The sequence below is a fragment of the Chrysochloris asiatica genome, unplaced genomic scaffold, assembly GCF_000296735.1.
Source record: "Chrysochloris asiatica unplaced genomic scaffold, ChrAsi1.0 scaffold00004, whole genome shotgun sequence".
In the NCBI taxonomy this organism is placed as follows: domain Eukaryota; kingdom Metazoa; phylum Chordata; class Mammalia; order Afrosoricida; family Chrysochloridae; genus Chrysochloris; species Chrysochloris asiatica.
In genome coordinates, this window is record NW_006408522.1 from 30701414 (window position 1) to 30727759 (window position 26346).

At 44.4% G+C, this 26346-nt stretch overlaps 1 protein-coding gene across 1 annotated transcript in view; it reads right to left on the bottom strand.

Moving 5' to 3' along the window:
- Positions 1–7462: 7462 nt before the first annotated feature.
- The window catches only part of SORD (sorbitol dehydrogenase), a 46856-nt gene continuing 27972 nt past the window's right edge, over positions 7463–26346 (bottom strand). The window contains exons 4-9 of the mRNA XM_006831874.1: positions 24399–24558; positions 19888–20006; positions 17759–17824; positions 12130–12305; positions 8351–8472; positions 7463–7628 (exon numbers count right to left, since the gene is read on the bottom strand). Coding sequence (XP_006831937.1) covers positions 7463–7628; positions 8351–8472; positions 12130–12305; positions 17759–17824; positions 19888–20006; positions 24399–24558 — 809 coding nt within the window. The remainder of the gene's footprint in view (positions 7629–8350; positions 8473–12129; positions 12306–17758; positions 17825–19887; positions 20007–24398; positions 24559–26346) is intronic.

A 26346-nucleotide genomic window follows, 5' to 3' on the forward strand; every position in this document is an offset into this window, starting at 1 on the left:
TTGTTTTTACTTTTTATTATGAATTGAATGATGGTTTACAGAGCAGATTGTCCGTTTTATATTTAACAAATTATATATATTGTTTAATATCAATGATTGCAATTCCCTCCAGGTACCATCAGTTATTTACCTCTATTTAACTCTTGTACTCCTCCCTGTATCTTCTCCTACTTTCATCTTTTCTTTGCCAGCCTTCTTCTTGTATATTGCTTTCTCCATCACCCAAGTTAACTGATGCCTACTCTTTTGCCAGTGAATAATTCTCCCTTCCCTCACATCCCTGGTAACCATATAGAATGTTTCTAAGAAAACCTTTTCTTGACTTTTTACAACAGCCGTCTCATACAATATTTGGCCTTTTGTGATTGATCAATTTCACTTTAGCAAAATGTCCTTCAGGTTCATCATGTTGTGAGGTGTTTTATAGATGCATCATTATTCTTCAATGTTGCTCAGTATTCCATTGTATGTATGTATTTGTTTATCCATTCTTCTGTTGATGGCATTTAGTCTCTATCTTTTTGCTACTGTAAATGATGGTGGTAGTAGTGTGCCGTGGAGTTAGTTCCGACTCACAGTAACCCTGCACAGGGTTTCCGAGGCTGTACATCTTTACGGGAGCAGAAAGCCTCATCTTTCTCCTGAGAAATGGCTGGTAGTTTCGAACTGCCGACCTTAAAGTTAGCAACCCTACTCATAACCACTATGCTACCAGTGCTGCTCAATACTTTCTTGTCAAATCAAACCTTGTGCATATCCTTCGACCCAGCTATTTTCATTCTAAAACATAACTTCAGGAAATAGTAAGAATACAAGAATGTATGTATTTCAACTTTATCGTAAGAGCAAAATGCTGTAAACTATCTAAATACCTAAAATAATCTGAGCATTTTTTAAATAAATGATTAGTATACCCATACAATAGGATATGGTGATTAAAAATGATAGATAATTTTTGACATAGAAAGAACTTTAACAATGTATGAAATGGAAACAAACAAGTTTGTAAAACTGTATGTAGAGGACATATGACCAAATTTCTTCAACATAATTATGGCATTTAAACAAAAATGGAAGAGGCACTCTAATAAATTAAAAGACTTAAGAGACAAATCAACCCCATACAACATTTAGATCCTGATCCAAACTAAGCATAGGAAGTTCTTTTGTTTTTTAGATAATTATGAAAAATTAGATATAAATTGGGTATTAGATAATATTTTGGAATTTAGGATAAATTAAAGAATTACTAACTTTGTTTAATATTTAGGATTGTGACTTTTTACAAAGAAAGTCCTTATCTGTTAGAGATTCATACTCAAGGATGTATGTGTGAAAATGGAAAAAAATATATAAAATATATTCCCTTTTAGGTTTATAAATATATCTGCATGTTTTTTATGTATAGAAATTCATGAAGAAAGCTAAATACTCTAACATATTCATAACCTTGATTGACTTTCTCTTCTTTTAACTTACCTGCCAGGTTATGTTTTAACAAATATAGACTTCTGTGATAAGGGAAAAATGCAGTCACTGTATCTCCTGGGCTAGAGATGCTCTTCGTAAACAAGTTTCTTGGAGCCAGTACACTGCAAAGAGCTGATCTGAGAAGGACCTTTGGATTCCTGCCAGGGAGGAGTTCCTGAGGCAGATCTGTGAGGAGATGTCGCGAGAGGGGAGACCCGAGTAACTGGCAGCGTGTGGTCCTGTGCACACAGAGCATATGATTTCAGGGCAGGGCCCATGGGACCTGAAACCTGAAACTGGTCCTGAGGGAGTTGATGCTAACTCATCACAGTGGTACTAGACCCAGAGCGGGACCACCCTACCTGGAAGGGACCAGGTCCACTTCCTGTCTGAAGCTCTCTCGCTGCACAGCTGTGGCACACTGATAGACTCCCCCAGCCAGGCTGGGCCTCTGCCTTCAGTCCTCTGTGTGGCCCAGAAAGGTCAATTAGTGACCACAACAGTGAAACAGGGACTGGGCCAGGCCTGGCTCGTTCATGAAGACATTCCAAGGACCATGCCTGGGTAAAATGTACACAACATAAAATTTGCCATTTTATGCATTTTCATACACGCGCGCGCACACACACACACACACACACACACACACACACACACGACTTGAAGGGAACCTGAGGACCCTTACACTTCCATCCTGAGGGGTCCTTGCTCCCAGCGTCTCTCTGTGGTGAGCACCCTATAAACTCAATACTGGAAGAGACTTTAAGATTACCTAGATTAACCCTTCCATCAGAGAAGGAAATCAAGGCTTGGAATGAGGAAGTAACTCTGCCAAGTCACACAGTGAGTTACTGTTTTGAGAATTACATAGAACTCAGGGTTTCCAGGATAGAATCCTTTACAACAGGCGTGGGGAACATTTTTTTCTGCCAAAATTTGTAATATCATCTGTGAGCCCTACAAAGTAATCAACTTAAAAATTAACCTGCTGTATTTGGTCAAACATTGGCGTCCTGGTGTGGCACTGCGGGTGAATGCGCTGGACTGCAACGTTGGTTTGAACATTAAGGTTGGCTTCTCAAGCCCACCAGCTGCTCCTCAGAAACCCTACATAGGATAGCTGAGTCAGAGATAGCACTTTATAACAATTTGGTCAAAGATTTAATTAACACGGAGTCCCGGTGTGGCACTGCAGGATAAGTGCAGGATCGCAAAGTCGGTTTGAACCACAAGGTAGGCAGTTCAAACCAGCTGCTCTTTGGAAACGCTATACTGTGTCACTTTGAGTTGAAACCATCTCGACGGCACTTAACAATATGATGGCTGGAACCGTGGTTGCCTTGCCAAGGCCAGACCAATGATTTTGTGGGTCTTATACAGTCCGCTATGAGTCGGTTCCGACTCGATGGCACCTGACAAAAACAACAACAACATACAGTCCGGAGTCCTGGTGTGGCGCTGTGGGTTAAAGCGCCACACTGCAAAGCCGTTTGAACAGCAAGGTCGGCGGTTCAAGCTCACCAGCTGCTTCTCGGAAACTCTATACAGGGTCGCTATAGACTCGACGGCACGTCACAACAACATACAGTGCTGGTGTGCGCCAGACTGTAGTCGGTTTGAACTGCAAGGTTGGTGGTTCAAGCTCACCAGTCGCTCCTTGGAAACCCTCTAGAGGGTTGCTATGGGTCAGAACCGACTCGACAGCACTTAACAACATACAGCCCGAAGGAGTTTCAGTGTGGCGCTATGGATTAATGCGCCAGGCTGAAAAGGCGCCTTGAACCGCAAGGTTGGCGGTTCAGGCTCACCAGCTGCTCTTGGAGGGCGCTTAACAACATACAGCCTGCAGGGCAGACATGTCTCACCCCTGCTTACAACATGCTGACTCTGGCAGGCTTGATGGGTTCAAGACCCAAAAGAGAGAGGCTTCCCTCTGAGCAGAGAGTCATGTCTTTGCAGGACACCATCTGCACATCTCATCCACACTCAGGTTACCAGGCGAGAAGCTGTGCCCGACTCCACTAGGGCCTGAGCCGGGAGCCAGGGGAGCAGGGCTACATAGCTTCAGTATGCTCCTGACTGCCAGAGAACATCTGCTAGCTCTAGGGGTGCAGGGCGCTGAGTAACTTCTAACTTCCTGTGTTACACAAGTCTGTGAATTTTCTTTGCATATTTCATTTTGTCACTCTTTTTTTTTATTGTTGTAAAATCTGCACTTTCACCAATGTACCATCTAGTATCACTGAGGCCCTTCCCAAAGACAATAAGCTCCTAGTCAAACTACTTTACTGTTACTTCCTCCTGCAGCTTTTATGAGCCCACAAGGAAGTTAGGGTATGGGGGGATAGCGGAGACCTGCCTGCCACCCAGGAATTTGGGCCCCATTGCCACAGTCAGGCCCAGCATAGCTTCTGGTTGTTAGCCAAGAACAGATGAGGCATCGCTTCCCTGTCTTAGGTCTGAGATCAAGAGCAGAGAGTTCTGGGGAAAGGTAAATATCCAATAAATCCCAGCTGCTTCTGTTGTGTATAACCTCTGACCCCTTTGCTCTTCTAAAGGGAGGGGGAGGCAGGAGTGGGGAAGAGGCAGTATTGTACTATGAGAGAGGGGAAAGGTCTTAGGATGACTGGGAGGGATGGGAAGGTAGCCTAAGAGTCAGTGACTTCACATCAGCATCCACTGTGGCCAAAGGAGGGAGAGGTCACCACCTCTAGCACCTCCCCTCTCTGTGCAGCCACATGAAAGTCTCTTCCTTCACTCTCTAGGCTTCCTGTAGGGCCCTTCTTCCAGGCTCTCCACCCTTACACCCCACCCCAAGGCAGGAGGCTGACTGGGTGAGGTCCATAAGTGTTGACTGAAAACGTATCAGGTGCTAGGCACTGTAGACAGAGCACACAAAGACTACCCAGCCTCCCAAGGTTGGGGAGTCTGTGGGGAATTCATATTCCAGGTTCCGGGACTGATTCACTCAAGTCAATCAATATTTATTGAGCTTTAGTGAAGGTGGAGATAATAAAGATGGGGGATGAATCATGGGCCTCCTGTAACCTCTTCCAGGCAAGGGGAGGCATATTTCAATAAGGCTGTGGAGGACAGGGAGCCCACATGTCAGCACACTGACTGGGGCCCTCTCACCACCTGGGGCACTCAGTGAGCAGCCAGCAGCACATTGTGGCCCACCCATCATCTCCCCATCCTCCGCCCTGCTCATGCTTGCTGCTTGCTGCGGGAGCTGTGAAACACCAAAGTAGCTGCAGTGGGGACTTGAAAATAGGAAGAGCTCCCAGGACTGCTGCTTCAAATCACCTATTCATTCTTCACACTTATTTCATGAAGCAGGCAACATTAAGCCCATTTAACAGATAAGGAAACTTAAGGGTAATTGTAAAATAACTGACACTCCCCTATATCCCCTCTGCAGTTCCTAAGTCCTCCTCAGGCTCACTGGCCTAACAGGCCAAACCATAATAGGAGGAACAGAGGCTGTGAGTTTGACACAATGAACCCACCACTTCCAGGAGTATTTTGATTGGATGCTTTTGGAGCATTTTGATTGGACGCTTTCCCTCTAGAAAGGAGCCCTGGTGGGGCACTGGGTTAAGCACTGGACCACTAAGCACAAGTCGGTGGCTCAGATCTACAGGATGCTCCATGAGAGAAAAAGGTTGTCCTATCACTCAGTTCACAATAAAAACTTAAAAAGAAAGAAAAGGTGGTCTTCTCCTGTAATGATTTACAGTCTTGGAAATACCCTCTTGCAGGGTTGCTAGGGGTCAGAATTGACTTGATAGCTGTGGTTTGGATTTGTTTGGTCCCCCTAGAAAGGCAATGAAGGCTTTTCAGTCCATATTAAAGGACATCCTGAGCTAGGACCGTTTTGAGAGAAGGCAGCTAGCAAGTCTGGCCCTAGCTAAACAGGACTCAGAGACGAAGGCACAAGTGTGTGCGCATTTGCATGTGTCCGAGTCATGTGTGGGGGGGAGGAGGGTGGGCAGACATCTCCAGACCCCACCCTTATTCAGAAATAACATAAGCTAATAAAAGCAGACTTTGATCAAATCACTTAACTTCTCTGTTTCTTCATGTATTTGGTCTGTGAGGATTATTAAGTGTCATTGAATTAGTTCTGACTCATAGCGACCCTATATAGGGTTTCCCAAGAGCACTTGGTGGGTGTGAACTACTGTCCTTGAAGTTACCAGTCCAGTGCTTATCCTACAGTGCTATTGATCAATATTGTCCATTTCTGGCACTCAGTGAAATTTGACACAGAAAATGTGTCACCTTTGAAAACGCCAGGATCCTTTCTTCTATGATACAGGTAACCTAAATCCATTCCTCCCTTCACAGAGCAGTAGTCATAGGTACCACAAGCAGAATTTATTACCTGAGGCAGTTGAAGGAATTTCAGGCTCTGACCACAGCCTCCCCTTTCCCAAGAAAACCAGAGCCTTTCAAATCCATCCTCCAGCCCTCGGAGATGTGAGAGATCAAAGGCCACAAAGCCAGTTTCTGTCACTGTTACTATAGCCTCATTCTTGACTCACAATCTCTAAGTCACAAATGGGCACATTGTGATTTAGATCCAAATCTTATACAGAATGTCCCACAATTAAAAGGAAATTCAGAGATTTCACATAAACAGATAGAAAGATACCAAAAGAGTCTTCACTGGTTATGATAAGGGGGAAAGCTTTCTGCTTAAAAGAATCAAGAATTAAATGGAATTGTCCATTAGTGAGTTTGAGATTAAGCCTAGAAGAGAAAGCTAATCCTCTAGAGAGGAGAAGCCAGGAACACCTGACCAAACCCTACTGGGAAAATTGGTCATGATTTAAGATGACCATCCTTAGGGAGTCCTGGTGTGGTGCTGTAGGATAAGCACTGGGCCAAAAGGTCGACAGTTCAAATTCACCAACCACTCCTCAGAAACCGTGTTCAGGGTCACTATGAATCAAAACCGACTCAAAGGCACTTAACAGTAACAATAGCAATACCCTCAGGAAGTGCAGGTAACGTAGTGGGTTATGTGTTGGGCTGCTAACCACAAGTCAGTAGTTTGAATCTACCAGCTGCTTTGCGGAAGAAAGATGAGACTTTCTGCTCCTGTAAAGATTTACAGCCTCAGAAAACCTATATAGGATCACTATGAGTCAGAACCAAGTCAACCATGCACAACAACATCCTTAGGGAGGAGCCTCCAGGTTGCCTAGCAACAAGGGAGCCTGCAATGGCTCCCTTGACTAAGTTTACCTAGGGGTGAGAGCGGGGAGTAGAGGGAAGTGGGTTTTTCACCTTACAAAATTCCCAAGAGTTGATGAAAAAGCAGCCTTCAAGGGGTGATGAAAAGGCTCCGGTTGGTTTCTATATTGGGGGGAATGTAAGCTGGTCTGACTTCACCTGGGATTTGACTTTGTTTGGTTTAAAAATTATCCTAGACCCCAAAAGGCCAGTCCCTTTTTCTTATTCCCTTTTATCATGAAATCAAATAGTCCTTATTTTCAGAAACATTTCTCTAAAGTAAAATTACTAGTCACCCCCCATTGCAGCCCCTGGGTTGTAGATTTTCATGAAAAGCAGCTTCTGGGTCAGTTAACATCTTGATAAAGTTGTGTCCTCATAATTCCCCCTACGTCCCCCTTGGCTATGGTCATGGTGGAACCAGGAACCCAACCCAGTGGGAAGATTTCCATCCTTGCTCAACTAAGCTTTCCAGGAAGAAGGGGAGTTCCCAGCATCTGCCTGCAAAACTCTGCTCTACTTGCTGAACTTTGCTCTCCATGAACAGGTCATTCAGCTACAAGTTCCCCCAAAACTATCCCTGCTTGTATTTTTAAGACACACCTCCTCCTCTGTGTAAGACTCTTTTTATAATGGATTATTTCAATTATTCTTACCATTTAAAAGACTTGCTATATCAAAGCCTACCCTACCCAGCCAACCAGCCCCCTAAAATGCTGGGAGAGGGGATGAAGGCAGTCCCCAATTAATATCAGGGATTCTGGTCATTGGGGTCACACTTGAGCATGACTTTCAGCCCCAATCCTTTTCTGGATGTTTCAAAGGCTTCCAGAGCTTTTTCCAGAGGAAACCTATGGGTGACTAAGGGCTTAACATTCACAGACTTGGACGCAAGCATTGAAATCGCCATCGGCCACCTGTAAAAGATCACAAGCAATTACATTATACCTTCAAGAAGGAAATAGCAAGGTCCCCCAAATTACCAAACACAAGACCAGCTTGGCCATATTTATTAATAGCCCTGCAGTTCTGCCAGGCCCACTTTACAGATCAGCAATGGAGGGCTGTGGGAACGCAGAACCTGTTCTCAAATGCCTCCACTCTGCAATGTGTCCTATGGAGCCTAGAATTCTTTCAGCATTAAGGCATACGCACCTGGAGGCCAATGTGAAAGGGCAGATGAGCCTCAGGGAGACAGGGATGGGATGTCCCTATGGAGGGCCCCAGCAGGGGTGAGGATAGGCTACAGAACACGGGCTAGGTGAATGAAGACTCTCCTGCTCCCCTAGATGGGCCCTAGAGCTCAAGAGTAGAAGTCAACAGACTTGAGTTCTTACTTTTGACCTCCTGTTCCCTTCAAGGGGGGAAATGGAGTTCTGGCCCCTTCCAAAAATCTGGTGATGAGTGGTAGACATCCAACAAGAGCATGCTTCAGTCACCTTTCTTTCTCTCTGCCTAGTTTTCCCCCTCCTGCTCTCAAACTGGGAGTGAATATTCTCTCTCTGCATTTCTATCATATCAGGGAGTGCACCTCATGAATAAATAGGCAGAGACTCTTGGTCCTAGAGGCCATTTGGAACCTGCCCTGGTCTTGCCAGCCATTTGCCACTCCTGGCTCACTCAGACAGAACACACTCACGTGTTGCAGTATCGAAACACGCCCTTGATGTCCACTTCTCGGATGGCTGCGTGCACCAGAGGCACAGTGGTCATCTCAGGGCCCAACCCCACAAGCACCAGGGTCCCACCAGAACGCGTTGCCTGAAGAAGGGAATGAAAACAAGAAAACTCAGAAGGTAAGAAAATGCAGACTTCCCACTCCTGATAACACGCTATAATGACACAAATGTCCCCTGACTGCATCAGATAGGTGACTGTCCCAAAATTCAGTATAGAAAACGATTCTTTCCATACTGCTGAACTCTTGCACATTTTGAGCAAACTCAACAGATGAACAGAGTAAACACTATTTTCTCTTAGAGATGCTGAGATGATATAGTTTGTCACTGGAGTAACAGGCAGATTGGGAACATCTTCCATTGTCCACTATATCCCAGGAAACAGCCAAGGGTCATTAGGCCCCAGTGGATAATCTTCCTCACAACAAGATTAATCTCCACCAGCTCCTGGCACCTTTCAAAGCCTTACAAACTCAGTACCTGTTCCTCCTCTAGGGGGCCCTTCACAAGTTGTTGTTGTTGTTAAGTGCTATCAAGTCAAGTTGATTCCGACCCATAGCGACCCTGTATAGGGTTTCCAAGGAGCAGCTGGTGAGCTTGAACCACCGACCTTGCAGTTAAGATGACTTTGCAGTCTGACACATTAGCCCACAGAGCCACACCAGGACTTTCCACAAGAGAATACTTTAATCAAATCTCAAAAGGACCACTCTGAGCTCACCAGGGGCGACATATATGAGAAAACTGTAAGCTTTATACAAATGGGGAGGGTTATGAGAATGTTGTGGTAATAGAAGGCAGCGATTTAAAAAGCTGTTTTAAATATGATACGCAGGCAACCATTTAGAATAATTTCTCTCCAGAGACTTTCACCCCAATAGGACTGGTCATAACGGACTTCTTCCTTGAACATCCATCTTCCTTATCAATTCCCTCCTTGGAAAGGGTCTGGGCTGGCAGTGAAGTTTCTCCTGACAACTTGCACATAATTCTACATGGTGTTACATCTGTTCTGGAGATTTGGGGGAATCACAGTGCTAGATGTTGTGACCCATTATTAGTGGTAAACACCAATTGGGACCATGTTAACACATTCTAAGAACACACTCATTGCCTCCTAGGCTTGGTCAGATGTACAAAAAACAGAATTTCCTTTTAGGGCCAAGAGGGTAGTACAGGTATGGTTGGTTGATTATGTGCCGTGGAGTCAGTTCTGACTCATAGATACCCTGTATAGGGTTTCTGAGGCTGTAAATATTTACAGGAGCAGAGAGCCTCATCCTTCTGTGGAACAGCTGGTAGTTTCAAACTGCTGACTACGAGATTAGCAGCCCAATTTCTAAACACTAAACAGTGGAGTTACCAGAAAGCACTGACAGCCTGTATCTCTAAGGTGCAGGGTACACTGGGGAGGGAGAGGCCTGCAATGCAGAGAGCTAGAGGCAGATCTCAGGGTCTCAGCAATAGGACAAGGACTCTGACTTTGCCCCTTCCAAAGTGTGGGACTCTGGATGTTTCCCTGTCAACCAGCTTCTTCCCTTGTAAGAACAGGATGGTACCTTCCCAGCAGGGTTGCTGGAAAATAACTATCATGGTGCTTGGACCAATAAGGGCAAATTTGTTTGGCATTTTATGTTTTTATCGAAGTGACTCATAAAGTACTGGTAATATACACTACACTGTCGAGAAGGGGAACAATATCTCATAAACAGAAAACATTGCGGTCCTCATTTGAGAAATGGGTGCGAGGAGGGAGTTTAAAGTTGGAGTGAGTCACCGAAAACTATTGATTCAGATATTTTTTAAGAAAATCATTTCCTCATTAGCAATTCCTCCCTGCCTGCAGATGAAGATGAGCAATCAAACTGGTCATTCCAACCTGCCAGGAGGCCAGTAGTTTGTTGAGCACAGGCAAGGGAATGCTCAAACTACCTGATCATTGTTCTGTGGGTGTGACCTCTGCACCAGGAGATGACATCAGTTGTATCCCAAAGCATCTGTCACATGTCTTCATGAACACGGTCTAGTCATGACCTGACAGGGAAGTGATTCTCAGATATGTTCACTGACGGTACTTCCGCCTAGTCTGCCTATTGGTGAAGAGCAGCCTGTAGCATTCTGCAGTACCTGTCATGCATGATGGCTCTATTCCCTGCCTCAGGAGGGGCACCCGCTTCGTGGCTGGTGAGGTAATTGATGTCACGCACACCACCATGCCTACCTCCCATAGCCTGGCAACTAGGGCCTCACCATCAATAGTAAGAGATGCCAACTGTTCTGAAATGTCCTCAGGGCAGGGCAGGAGAGGAAGGAAAGCCTCACCATGGGAGCTGTGCCTTTGGTGTTTGGCTCACACAGCCTCTCTGTGGAATAGGGGTTACTGACCTGTCAGCAATCTGAAGACAGTAGTCATACCTTACTCATCACAGCCCTCACAGTGCCCAGCACAAAGCCTGACCCACAACAGACCCATCAACCCTCTGAGATTTGTTCCCTCTCCACCCCTTTCCACATGGGGACCACTGTCTCTGACCACGGAGCAGAGGGCTGACTTAACTCAGCTGAAACTTGTGACAGGTGAAGGTGTTCACCTGTTCCTCCCTCCCTCTCACCACTTTGTCAGCTCCAGATGCTCAGGTAGGAAGGTTGGGTAGCTCGACCAGGGCACCAGGCCTGAGGGATGTGCTACACAGCCCAAGGGGTCAGCTTTCCCCAGAGCACGTTGTGTAGAATGCCCTTGTACATGAACCAGCTATGACTCAGAGGAAGGAGGAAGCTAGTGCTACTTTGGTGAAGAAGTATAAGGAGCAAAGGCCAGGGTCCCCAATGGTGGCTGCTTTCAGCCACTCTCCCCAGCCTGGCCCATCTCCCTAGCACAGTGACCTCCTGACTCCTTATCTCCTCCTCCACCTTCTTTCTGAGCAGCAGGAGACAGTATGGGAATCTCAGACACTGGGCCCAGGCAGGGCCAGATGTGATCCTGACTTGGTCACTATCAATGATGTACTCACGGACTCTGTTTGTAAATTGTGAGAAATGGTAACTCTTTGTTAGGGCTGTTGTGAAGGATGAGGCACTATGCTCAGAAAGGACCCCACCAAGTACCTGGCACACAGTAGGATTGGGAACCTAAGAATTCTCTTTCTCCTTTTCCTCATACTTTGATCTGCCAATGCCATGCCCCCCAACTTCCTGCCAACTCCCAAGAAACTGCTGCTGGGTCACTGATAGCTAAATCCGATATTGGCAGCTTATCCGTTCCCTGATCTGGAAAGACAACAGTAATCAACTCAGCCTGAAAAATCACCTTCTCTTTGTGACTAACTAAATTAATGTCTACAGCATTGAAATAACAACTCCAAGACTTCAGTTTTCCTCAATAAAACAAGAAAGGGATTTCCCACCCTCAACCAAGGCATGTTTTCCTGTTCCTCCGATTGGTCCTTTTGATCATAAATATGATTATGAAAGTTGTCTCATCCTAAAGGGGCTTTTTCAAGGTCCCTGCATATCTACTACCTTGTTTGAACCTCACAATGATCCAACGAGAACAGAAGGCAAGTACTCCTATCTCTACACGAGAGATAAGAAAACAGTGGCAAGCGATTAATTTTGCTCAGGCTCACTGAGTAAGTCAGTGGGAAAGCTTATGTCACGAATCCTGGCTTCTATTCCACTCATTACCCTACAGTGATTCCCCAGAGCTGCCTCCAGGCCCAGTGCCCTCATCCTAACTCACATAGATGCCTGCCTGGATGGCAGACTCCGCCCCGGTGCACTCGATGGTGATTTCTGGCTTGCACCCCAGCAGACCTTCCACTTTACTGGCAATTTCCTGAGGGCTCTCTTTGGAGATCTGGAGGATGATATCGGCTCCAACTTCCTTGGCTTTGGACAATCGAGAGGCAGACAGATCTAAAGCCGAACAAAAGTTTCTTTCAAACTGAGAAACTGGATGAGTGATTAGGGAGAAAGTAAAATGGAAGTGCAAGTTCTTATGCCAACGAAGCTCTGATGAAGCAGAGAACCTCTACACCTTCACGCTCCCCCACACTCCACATATGTCCATATACATGTACTCTTACAGATACACACACAATTTCCACATGCCTCTACACTCTGTAGGAGCTCTGTAGCGTAGTGGTTACGAATCAGGCTGCTAACCTCAGGGTCGGCAGTTCGAAACTACCAGCTGTTCCGTGGTAGTTTCTGCTCCCATAAAGATTTACAGGCTCAGAAACCCTGTACAGGATTGCTATGAGTCGGAACTGACTCCATGGTACTTAACCACAACACATAGCTATATTCACACACACACACACACACTCACAGACACCCTCCCTTATACACATACACTCCCACACCTGTATAATCTCACACCTCTGTATACACCACACACCTACACACAGGCACACAGATTTCTCTCCCTCTCTCACAGGTACCCTTTCCTCACACAGACACAGAAACACACACATCTTTTTCACATCTCCCACATGGACCACAGACCTTACACAGACACCCTCTTATATGCATATCACACCCAACATACACCATCAACTCCACATCACACACACACCCTCTGTGCCCCCTGAACTTGGTCAAATGTACCAAACACGGACTCTCCTCTTAGGGCCAAGAGGGTAGTACAGGTAAACCCTGTTTTATTGCACTATGCTTTATTGGACTTTGCAGATACTGCATTTTTTACAAATTGAAGGTTTATCGGTTCTTGTAAGCAAGTCGATCAGTGCCCTTCTTCCAACAACATGTGATCACTTTGTGTCTGGGGCATGTTTTAGTAATTCTCACAATATTTCAAACTTTTTCATAATGCTATTGTATAGTGTCAACATAACTTCTATATTCAATGGTAAACCAACAAATTCTTGTGACTCACTTTATTGAGACACTCATTTTATTGTGGTGGTCTGGAACTGAGTCAGCAATATCTCTGAGGTACACATAAAAAGAGCCAGGTCCCCTTCTCCACAGTATCTACCCTTTCTCAGCAACTTGAAAAAGACCCTCATTAGAAAAACAATCAACATAATCCACCATATAAATAAGAAAAAAGACAAGAACCACATGATCATATTGATTGATGCAGAAAAGCATTTTATAAAATCCAACATCCATTCCTGATAAAAACACTCAACAAAGTAAGAATTGAAGGGAAATTCCCCAACATATTTAAAAGCATATATGCAAAACCAACAGCCTGCATTACTCTCAATGGCGAGAAACTGAAAGCCTTCCCTCTGTGAACAGTAACCAGATAAGGATGCCCTTTGTCACCACTCCTATTCAATATTGTGCTGGAAGTCTTAGCACGAGCTGTACGGCAAGACAGTGAAATTAAAGGCATCTAAATTGGCAAAGAGGAAGTAAAACTCTCTCTATTTTCAGACTATATGATCCTATACATAGAAAACCCCAAAGATTCATTAAAAAAAAAACTACTAGAACTCATTGGAAGATTCAGTAAAGTGACAGGGTATAAGATCAACATGTAAAAATCAGTTGGATTCCTCTATACCAATAACGACAGGGCTGAAAAGGACATTAGGAAAGCAATACCATTTATAATAGCCGTCCAATAGATGAAATATCTAGGAATAAATGTAACCAAAGGACCTATACAAAGAAAACTACAAAACATTACTACAAGAAACCAAAAGAGATCTATAAAAAGGGAAGAATGTACCATGCTCCTGTACAGGAAGTATTGTGAAAATGTCAATACTGCCAAAAGCAATTTACTTACACATATAATGTAATCCCAATCCAGATTCCAATGACATTCTTCAAAGGGATGGAAAAACTATTACAAACTTCATATGGAAAGGAAAGAGACCCAGGATAAGCAAAGCACTGCTTAAGAAGAAGAATATGGTTCTTCTCACTCCCCAATTTCAAAATTTATTACATAGCTACAGTGGTCAGAACAAACCTCTCACTCCCCAATTTCAAAATTTATTACACAGCTACAGTGGTCAAAACTGGTACAATGAAAGATACATAGATCAATGGAACAGAATCGAGAATCCAGAAACTAACCCATCCACATACAGCCAACTGATTTTTGACAAAGTGCCTAAATATATTGCATAGGGAGGTGATAGTCTCTTCAACAGATGGTGCTGGCAGAACTGGAAAACGATATGCAAAAGACTGAGTGAAACAAGACCTTTACCTCACACCTTATACAAAAACCAACTCAGCATGGATTAAAGACCTAAATATGAATCCTAGAATTATGAAGGCCATCAGTGAAAAAATAGGGATAAATGTGAGGGCTCTAATTCAGGGCATTCACAGACTACCAAACATTTTTAAAACTACACAAACAAAAGTAGACAAAATAGATGATTGAGACATACTAAAAATTAAAAACTTGTGTGCAAAAAGGGACCCACAGAATGGGAAAAAATCTTTCGCAACGACACATCAGAGAAGGGACTCATTTCTAAAATATATAGGAAACAACAACACCTCTACAAGAAAAAGACAAATAATCCAATTAAAAAATGGGCACAGGACACGAACAGACACTTCACCAAGGAGGAGATCTGGGCAGCCAACAAACATATGAAGAAATGTTCACAATCATTAGTCATTTGTTATTGTTAAGTGCCATCAAGTCGATTCCAACCCATAGCGACCCTATGTAGGATTTCTAAGAAGCAGCTGGTGAACTTGAACCACCGACCTTGCAGTTCAAACGACTTTGCAGTCTGACACATTAGCCCACAGCGCCACACCAGGACTAGCCATTAGAGAGATGCAAATCGAAACAACAATGAGATATCATCTCAGACCAGCAATAACAGCAAAGATAAAAAAAGCAGAGGACAATAAATGCTGGCAAGGATGCGGAGAGACTGGGATGCTCCTGCATGCATTGCAGGTGGGATTGCAAAATGGTCCAACCGCTCTGGAAAGCAAAATGGCGCTTCCTTAGAAGGTTAGAAATGGAAATAGAAATCCAGCAATTCCTCTATTTGGTATTTACCCACAGAAATACGAACCATAACACGAGTAGACATATGCATACCAATGTTCATAGCAGCACTATTTACAATAGCAAAAAGATGGAGACAGCCTAAGTGCCCATGAATTGACGAATAGATAAACAAACTGTGGTACATACACACAATGGAATATTATGCTACCTTGAAGAATAACAAGGAAGCTGCAAGTCATTGTGTAACATGGATGAACCTTGAGGACATTATGCTGAGTGAAATTAGTCAGTCACAAAAGGAGAAATTCTGCATAGGACCACTATTGTAAACAACTAAGAAAAAGAACCCATACTGAAAGGGGGTGGGGGAATTCTTTGTTGGTTACAGTGATGTGGGGGGATGCGGTGAGGGGAGGGAGGGGAAGGAGGAGCACAGGGTAGGAAATAGACACAGGATAGTTTGGATGCTGGGGAGGGGGCCAATATACAAGAACGGAGGGGAATGGAAGAACAAGGTAGATGGGAGAACAGTTAGGTAGGTTAGCATGGGCTAAGTGGGACAGAGGTAAATAATGATGTATGCACAACCTCGGAACAACGGGGCTCTGGGATACAGGGATTGAGGCATAGTTTGGATAAGTAAAAGGTGGGAAATAATTTTAAGATGCTTGGTTGTCTTTTGACTCTTGGTTTCCCTTGCATACCACTGTAAAATAGACACTTAATGGGGAGAGAAAGGAATAGCCAGAAATATCACCATAGAAAGCTCTTAAGTCCATCTTCTGCCTATAACTGACAGGAATACCTAAAATGGGGCTACAATGTGCTCAGTGAAGGAGGCTTCCTGAGGAGCCTCTGCACTGCATAAGACCATAGGTGGAATCATCTGAGGTAGGAAATTTCTACTGGAAAGGACGAGTTGACCAGCCTGGAGCGGCCAGAAGAACAGAAGATACTTCGCGAAAGAAAGACTGGCAGGAAAAATCCAAAACAATAACGGCAGTCTGATTGATTACTACAAGAACAAGTAAGCTGTTCACCCAGAAGCCATCAAGGCAAGTGGTTAGGACCCCTCAGAGCAAACTCCCTTCCAAGACTGAGACTCAAGGGGAATACATGAGCAGGCAGGTGGTCTGGCTGGTGACCATGTTGATCACCGATAAGGAGAAGAGGGGAGAAAAACAGCAATGAAGTTGTGAACTAAGTCCGACCACATTCAATAGACCCCTGTGAACCCAGGTAGAGACCTGGATGGCCAGCAGTACAGCAAGACCCGGGGCCTTCTGGGCCCAGAGGCAGCATGACATAGCCACAGAGGACTAGAGCGGAGAGTGAAGCATGCAGCTGATAGGAAGTGAGGCAAGATGCACAAGAACACTCATACTTGCAGACTGTACCCACTCGACCTGGCTTCGATGGCTGAATGATCAGAACTCGACTAGAAGAAGAAAAGGGAGTGGGGGGTGGGGGAGGGTGGAATAACCTGCTGCAATTTGATGAACTTTACCTACACTTAACGGATGCAGTAGCTCAAAAGAGGGAACAAATCTTTACAGCGAGACTCATTCCCACCTCTTCCACACACAGAGTAAACAGGGATGGGCAACTTGGACATTGGCTACCCAAAATGGGGGGCTTCAAAGGCAAGAAGTGACTGGCTTACAAGCTTTCAAGAGGGAGCCTAGATCCAGAGGGCATGGAGGAAGGTAGAATCTCCACTGAGTAGTATCCAATCTATCTGTGCGGGGCTGATGAAAGGAGATGGGGATAGGACTCTTGTGGTACAATAGTGAAATATTGTTATCAGGACTGACTGTGAGGGTTGGAAATGCAAAGGTAGACGTTTTGTAGCAAAAGGAGGGGAGTGGTTGACTGTGCAGTCCAGGAGCAAAGGCCCCTGGGACCATCAAGGGAGAAGAGCAGAGTGTACGACCCTACCCAGAGAAATAGTGACACTGGAGATGGAGGCAGAGACCATGAGGTGGAGAGATGGAATGGCTGGGGATTCTAGAACCAGAGAGGGAGACGGGCTGTGTGCTGATGACCGAGGGGCAGGCTTGTTGGGTATACCCTTTGGTTGTTTGATGATGCATGGAGGGGATTATAATAATGACAAGGAAATGAAAAATGATAGGATTTACGTATAGCTAATGTTAAGCCATGTAAAATATCCCATAAAATACAATATAACATTAAAAAAAAAAAAAAAAAAAAAAGGACCCTTATCCTGAGCCCTGACTTAGTCATCCCCCAGGCGAGCTTTTGAATCTTGGAGGCCACAAGATAGGTGGAAGAGCACCGTTGGAAGTCGAGAATACCTCAGGAAGGAACTGGGTCTCATGCCCCTACCGCAAATGGCGGGCCCAGCTGTTCAGAAGATTTTAAAAGAAGAAAACCTTCTTACCAGTTACCACCACTTGAGCTGCTCCCATTGCCTTGGCCACAAGCAGAGTGACCAGTCCAATTGGCCCTAAGTAAAGCAGAACATAGGAGACATTTGTGAAAGATCTAATATTTAATATCATGCCTAGGCCATGGACAAGAACCATATCTTTTGTGTATCCACAGTGGTTATCCCATTGCTTGGCACATAGTAAGACTTTAAAAATGCTTGTAGAATACATGACTGAATGAATACATGGCAAATTGATTTTCCACCTGAAATGTGCTCCGAGTGTTGAGTTCTATTTGATCCTTGAGTGTGGTGGCTCTGTACCATAAGCACTGATCTACGAATCACAAAGGTGGCAGTTACAGCCCATCAGAAGGTAGAAAGATGAGACTTTCTGCTCTCCCCAAAATTTACAGCCTTGGAAACTGACTCCACAGCACTTAACAACAACAACAAATACCTCAGAACTAGAAATTTCCCACTTATTCTTGAACACTGCTTGGGGATAATCTCAAAGAACCAGAGGAGTCAAGGAATTATATACTTGTTCAGGAACAAGAAATCTCAGAGGGTCTTTTCTGCAACTTCTTGTTCCCTGGACAAGAACATTTTCCCGTTCTCTCTTTGACCCCCACCTTCATGAGAATCCATTACACCTCCTCAAGGATATCCTTTTTAGGTGATTTCTGAGGGTCACCCTGGAAGGTACTCTTGGGTAAGTTGGCTCCCTGGGCTGACCCAGCTGCTCTGGGATGCTCAGGTCTTCAAGAACTCACCTGGAAAGTACCTTACTTCCTCACAGTACCTGAGTGCTAGATGACACTATGGCTTCAATGTAAAAATCAGACCACAGAATGAGGTGATGTGGAACATCTCGGTGGATTTGCTTTTTTGGATTCTCTTCTTGAAAACAATTTTGTGGGTTTCCCAAGAAAGCAAGAAAAACACACACACATACAAACCTGCAAAATAGCTGAAACATCCAGCAAAGAGGTGATTAGTTAAAAAACTACAATCGAATACAATGTGGCTACTAAAATTATGTCATAACTTTATAACTTGACATGAAAAAATGTTTACAATCTATTGATTTTTTTAAAAAAAATAAGAAAAATGACGTATATTTAGCATGGTTCCATTTAAAAAACTAAACTAAAATAAAGATGAATAGATTCTATGGCCAGATGTTAACAGTGCTACTCTCAGGCTGATGAGTGATGGGGCAATGAGTGAATTTCTGTGTGTGTCTGACATACCTTCATTTTCTATGAAAAAAGTATTACTTCTGCAGATTTTTAAAGAAAATCTGTCAGCTGAGTCCCGCAGTCTGTTGGTTCACTGGCGCAAGTCTGTTCTGCACCCTCAGCCCTCTTAGGAAGCCCTGTGGTCACCTATTTGGCCCTGCCAAAGAAAACCACTCACAAATGCATGTGAGGAACGCCAGATCACACCTCAGTCCTCTCTTCCCTCACCTCTTTATTCTTCTCCTTCTCTCCCAGCATCCTGTCCAGTTACCTGGTGGTAACCTAGCATGATTCGGTCTGAGGCTGCTGGGCCTTGTTCTGGGTCGCTGCTAGCTGTACGCCATGAGCAGGCAGTGTGGACTCCACTCGGCCCACTGGCTATAAGCAGGGTCTGTCTCATCCATGAACAGACCAGGCGACCACTTCATTGGCATAGTGGAAGATCCCAAAGAGAAAAACATTTCTCTAGTTTCCTGTCAACAGCCCAGAATAATCTCAAGATTCATTCTTTAAATGAACAGATAGGTTGTGTTGCTAAGAGATATAATCTTAATTAACATCATGCTTGTTGTTCAATGCCATGGAGTCAGTTCCGACTCATAGTGACCCTGTATAGTTTTCTGAGGCTGTACATCTTTGCGGTAGCAGAAAGTCTCATCTTTCCCTCACGGAGCAGCTGGTGGACTGGAACCGATGACCTGTGGCTCGTAGTCTAGTGCTTATTTTCTAACTTACTTTGAAAAGTGCTGGCCACTGAGGGAATGAGATAATGTTATTTTACCCTATCCAGAAAGATTCTAGAACCAATCTCAATTCTTAGAGGGGACATGAGATGGCAGAGAGGCTCCCACATTCCCAGTAGATATGCTCAGCACCAGGATGTCATCTCTTTCTTACCAGCTCCACACACAAAGACCTTGTGGCCCAGGGTGACTCCAGCTCGCCGGCAGGCATGGATCCCCACAGACAGTGGCTCAATCAGGGCCCCTTCCTCAAAGGTGACATTGTCAGGAAGCCTAGGGAGTCATACAACACACACACTTAGCCCCTCTGCATTAGTAATAAGAAGAATGTTGTTGTTAAGTGCCATCAGTTCCAACTCATAGTGACCCTATATAGGGTTTCCAAGGAGCGGCTGGTGAGCTCGAACTGTCGACCTTGTAGTTCAAACCGACCTTGCAGTCCAGCACATTAACCCACAGCACCACAATAGCTAACATTTACTGAACATGTATTTATGTGCTAGGCAGTGAGCTAAGCAACACACATGCATTCGATTCTGGCTCTGTAGTTGGTACTGTTATTATCATTTGTACAGGTGAGGAAACAGGCTTACAGGATTCACTGACTTGCTCTAAAGGTTCAAAGCTAGTGAGGGGTTCAAAGCTCATATTCAAAGCCAGATATTGGTTTGATTCCAGAACTCATGTAATGTTAATCCCCTCTGGAAACGGTTTTCTTTGGAGAAATCACTTCAGTGGATCTGAACATATTTTGTTATCTTTATAGAGCTACCCAAGATAAGGTATGGTGAAATTGCCATTGATAAAGAAAACATTCTTTTAACAAGGAGTTAACATCGTCAAACTTACCAGACACTCCTCAGAAACCCTGTACAGGATCGCCATGAGTCGGAACCGACTCAATGGCACTTAACAACGACAACGTCATTATATTGTAGCATTTCACCTGTTTCTCAAACTTACAGCCTTTCTGGTTATAATCATCCCAACTACCAGCAACTTTGCAAAACAGTGATTTAGAAGCCGGCGTCTTCTTGCCAGAATCACTCTGCTCATCATCCCCATCCTGTATGTTTCAGAAGAACCACATCTGATAGCAGCAGCTGCCTGGCTGTCCCAGGGCTGGTTAGAATGGGCAAGGGTCTGCCTTCCATATAGCTGATGAAGTGCTGTGTCAGCTTCTCCACTGGGTTCAGGGTTTTTCACTTCTGAGTTCACTGACATCTCAACTCTGTTAATACACTCCATGTTGATGACAGCAAACATTTGCATAAGGCTTTAAAGATTAGTGAGCTTTCTCACCCATGATCTCAATTAATCCTCACAATGATGACCCTGTCAGGCAGGAAGTGCAACCTCTATTTTTAACTTTATTTCACAGAGGAGGAAACTGAAGCTCTAGACACTGTAAGACTTGCCCAAGGTTATAAGGCTAGTGAGTGGAAAGGCAACACTTGAACCCAACTCTTCGGATTCTAGCTCTTCTTTGCCTGCCCCACACCAGGTGCCTTTTGGCATAAGCATCTCTGTAACCAATATTCAATTCTGTGAGTTCCTTACTGCTTAGCATTTATTCAGTGCCCCAAAGCCTCCACAGCAACATGAAAACCCTCTTGTAGCTGTTTATGGTCCTCAACAGACTCAAGAACAAGACCTATGGTTAACCTGGCAACATCCTTTTCTTCTCCCCTCGCTCCTTGCTCTTCTCCTGTACCCCTGATTCTCTCTCTCTCTCACACACACACACACCCATTCCCCCCCCCACCCCCGCAAAGCCACACTGCTAATCACCCCTCAGGCACCAATTCTTCATAAAGAGGGAAAGTTTGCAACAAAACAATGATGACTCAAGCTCCTGATGTGGTGTGGTAGGATCAACAAGGGGCTGCAAACCATAAGGTTGGCAGTTCAAACCTACCAGCTGCTCCTTGGAAACCCTATACAGGGTCTCTACAAGTCAGAATTAACTAGACAGCACTTAACAACAACAATAACAATGAAGACTCAGTCTCTCAATGACCCCTACCCCCAACCACTCTCAGACCCCTCACCCCTTCACCCTTGGGGCATCCCCAAATGCTTGTTTTGGCTCTAAGCTGAGGGTGGCTTTTGGTCAGGAATCATGTGCTCCCTTAACCATCCACTGACCAATCCTTGGAATAAGAACAGCAGGGAGAAATGGGGTTGGGGATGGTGATTAAAGAGGGCTGTTATTTAGAAATCATTCAACTGATCAAGCAGATGCAGCCTTATTACTCCTACACCTAACACAGCCAACAGTGAGGGAAAATGGCCTGGCATGGGGGCGGAAGCACTAGACAAAGTGTCCTGGGATCCTACCCTCTTAGCCATTGACGATGGGAGAGTCCCTGGGTCCTCCTTTCCCCACTCTAGTTCAGTGAGGAATGAGGGGGGAAAGGAATGAGAGAACTCTAGGTTTCTCCCCAGCCCTAAACTTTCATGACTTTATAAATACCAGAGAATGATGAAGCAACTTGGTAATTATCACAGTAGAGTTTACAGAACAGGCAAAAGAGAATAAAAGATAGCTAAGAAGCCAAGGGGAGCGCAGGAAGATAGAAACTAGGTGAGTACGAAAATAAAGTTGCTGTGGTTGTGTAGCCCTTCTCACAAAGAGAAACCAGAGAGGAGGACTTGTGTCCAGCACTAGGCTGGAACACAGGGAGACAGTATCTAACATAGACAGAGGTGTGTGATCCCCACAGTCCCTCCCATTACCACTTCCAACCAGCACCCTACCCTACTCCAACTCTAGCACAAGGCTCCCCTGTTGCCTAACCCTATATCTCTGTCCACCAGACCACAAGATGGTGGCTAAGAGCTATCATGGTACCATTTACTAAGTACCTATTATATTCCATGCTTTGTGCTGAGCACTTTAGATGACTTATCTCATTGAATCCTATCAGTAATTCAGTGAGGGAGATGCTACTATTACCTCCATTTTATAGGCAAGGATGTTGAAGCTCATAAGTAACTTGTTCAAGATCACATAGTTGGTAAATGGCAGAGACCAGTGGTTAATCTTGAGTTATACCAGTATGTTTTTCTGCCTTCTATGAAAACATTATTTGATGCCTTAACTTGGCAAGGTCCCAGAAACTATGGGATGGTTCAGAAACCACTTGCTGAAAGGTGAGCACATCTCAAGCACCCTGGTCTTTGTCCACCTAAGCTGCTTTCTTCTAGAACAGGTTTAGCTGTTCACTTAAACTCACTACAAAGTGTCCTGCCTGTGACTCCTCTCAAAGTGTCCAGTAGGCACTAGAAAAACTCAGCTCTGTCAGACTGGCCCTATGACTGGCACATGGGCTCTACTCAGACAAGCTTCATTGCCCTGCCTGATAGAGCGACTGCTGGGGTCAGGCAGGGGCAGGAGGAAACTGTGCCTGGGTCTGATCAGAGATAAAGTCACATCACCACCAACAAGCTCCATGGGCTTGGGCCTGTGAAGAAGTTGAGCAGTTTGCTTCTGCCAGACAAAAACTCTCACTTCAAAACCACTTTGGTCCAGAGTTCAGATAGGGTAACAGGTACTGTGCCTTCCAACCTAGGAGACTGGAAGTGTGTGGTTTGGAAGGCACTCAAAATACACAGTGGCTACAACAAGGGACTCAAGCAAACCAACAATAGAGAAGATAATACAGAGCCAGGTAATATAATGTATCGTTGTACATGGAGTTGCCATGAGTTGGCACCAACTTCATAGCAACTAACAAAATGGACACAAGGTTGTTGTTGTTGTTGTGTGCCATGGAGTCGGTTCTGACTCACAGTGACCCTGTACAGGGTTTCTAAGGCTGAAATCTTTACAGGAGCAGAAAGCCTCATCTTTCTCCTGTGGAATGGCTGGTAATCTCGAACTGCTGACCTTGCGGTTCGCAGCTCAATTCGTAACCACTACGCTACCAGAGACACAAGGTAGAAGCTTGAAATTCACAGGGACAAGGTTTGACCCCTGGCTCTACTCTGTGCCTGAATCAATTAGCCTCCTTCTGTTCAGTTAACACTTGCATACAGCTGCAACAATGCTGCCCACTTCAGAGAATTGTTGTGAAGGTTAAAAAAGATAAGGCATGCAAAGAACTTAGCACAAGGCCAGAATGTAGTATAATAATCATGACTTTACATGCATTGCCTTATTTACTTTAATGATTAAGTGGAGATGAAACAGGGAAAAAGTTCAATCACTCCCCCTAAGTCACTGGCTAGGAGGAGGGGGATCCAGGATCCCAGTCCCTGATGCTTGGTCTCACAGCCATGCCCTGGGACCACACTGTGCAGCCTCAGTAAATGTCAGTTGGTGTTGTTGTTTGTCGTTACTGTTGTCACTGTCATTGTTATTACAGGTTCCCATTCAGGTAGCTACACTAGAAACAAATAAAAGATCATGAACCACATGGACCATGGCTGAGGAGGGCTGAGTGATTTCAATAACTTTCTACTTGTTGCTAGCACTGCCAAGCTCTAGCTCTAGGTGAAGGGAAGTTAGACTGAAAGAAGAATTAGCCCTAGTGCAGAACAGCCAGACGGATGCTCATGTCAGGAGTGAAAAAAGATATCACCATGGGAAACTAGAAGAAAGATCACAAAAAAGTAGAAGGGGAGAGACCCAGGCGGCACAGCAAGGCCACGGGTACTAACTTGTAGCAGAAGTTCGCATTGTGCTTGTAGAATCGGCAGAGGTTTCCATCATCGGGGGGTGTGGCACAGAAGAAGATGGATGGTGACAGATTATATCGGCCAATCTTGCAGAACTCATCAGTTTCCCGAGGAGCACCAGGCTCAATAGCAACACGATCACCTGGAGAAGAAAACAAATATGGCAGCATGTCCAAGAGTGGAAGCAGTGTCTTCTGGAAAGCAGGCTCCTCCTTTGTCTCATTATTTCCTTTCTAACCTTAAAACCATCCAGCAGAGGCAGAGATGCTGGGAAAGGATGCATTCTCATAGGCAGATATCAGATGGGGATTCTAGCCTCATCACTCACCCTCTCTCTGTGGACCCACAGTGCCTTGGACAAGTCGAACCCATTAGTACTGCCAAAGGAAAGCTAGGATACAGCTCAGAGTCACATTCTGGGAAAAAATGATCAGCCTACTTTCCACCAACTGGTTTGACCTGTCCTTTTATCGACTCGTGCAATAAACCAAGCTGCCCTCTACCTCCTCAGACACATCTGAGCTTGGGAAACACAGAACCCAGTCCCATCTCAAGGCAAGCCAGGTCTAGTCCCCATCTCAAACTGCTGCCAAGAGCTAGCTTATGTGTAGTTCGCTGACATATTTTCTTCACCTGTTCTGCAACTATGGGGTAAATCTTTGCAATGACAAAAGCTACAATTATAACATGTCTTATGTCCAGTCAGGTTATATTTAGAAATTCTAAATCCAACAGTGTCCCAGGGCCTCAGCTTCTGATACAGACAGTAGCATTCAAGATTTATAATCAGTGGTCTCTACTGAACTTCTTCTCAGTCTCACTCTCTCTGCTTGGAAATCCAGAGTTAGAAATGCCCTCCAGTTGTTTTTTCGTATTCATTTATTATGAAAAATTTCAAATACACAGCAAAGGTGAAAGAACTATGCAATGAACACCCTTCATCTACAGTCATCGATTAGCATTTAACTATGTTCACCAATTAACTGATTAACATTTAGCTATTCTGTGTCTCCACCACTCATCTGTCAGTTTGTCGTACTGTGGTAACTTGTGAGTTGCTGTGATTCTGGAAGTTATGCCATGGCTATTTTACATACCAGAGGGTCACCTATGGTAGACAGGTTTCAGATGAGTTTCCAGATGAAGACAGACTAGGAAGAAAGAGTGACGAATTACTTCCAAATATTTAGTCACTGAAAACCTTCTGAATAGCAGAGAAACACTGTCAGATATAATGCCGGAAAATGAGCCCCTCCAGTTGGAAGGCACTCAGAATGCGACTGGGGAAAAGGTGCCTCCTCAAAGTAGTTAACTGTGAAGACACAAATGGAGTAAAGCCCGTGGTAGTAAGCACTCAGGACCTTCATTTGCTGATGGGGCACAACTCAAAATGAAGACAAACAGCTGTAAATATCCATTAATAATCAAAACATGAAATGTACAAAGTATGAATGTAGAAAACTTGGAAATTATCAAAAATGGAATGGAACGCATAAACATCGATCTTTTAGGCATTAGTGAGCTGAAACCAGAAGAGTTGTGGAATGACATCAAGACTATCATACAGGAAGAAAGCAAAAAGTCACTAAGAAGACAAGAAAGAAGGAAAAGATCAAAATGGATGCCAGAGAGACACTGAAATTTACTCTCCAACATAGAAATGCTAAAGCAAATGCAAGAAATAAGGAGGTACAAGAGCTGAACAGAAAAATTCAAAGGTCAGCTTGAGAAGATAAAGTCAAATATTACAATGAAATGTGCAAAGATCTGGAATCAGAAAACCAAAAGGGAAGAACACGCTCAACATTTCTCAAGCTGGGGGAACTGAAGAAAAAAATTCAAGCCTTGACTTTTGTTATTGAAGGATTGTTTTGGGCAGATTATTGAACGATGCAGAAAGCATCAAAAGAAGATGGAAGGAAAAAAAAAA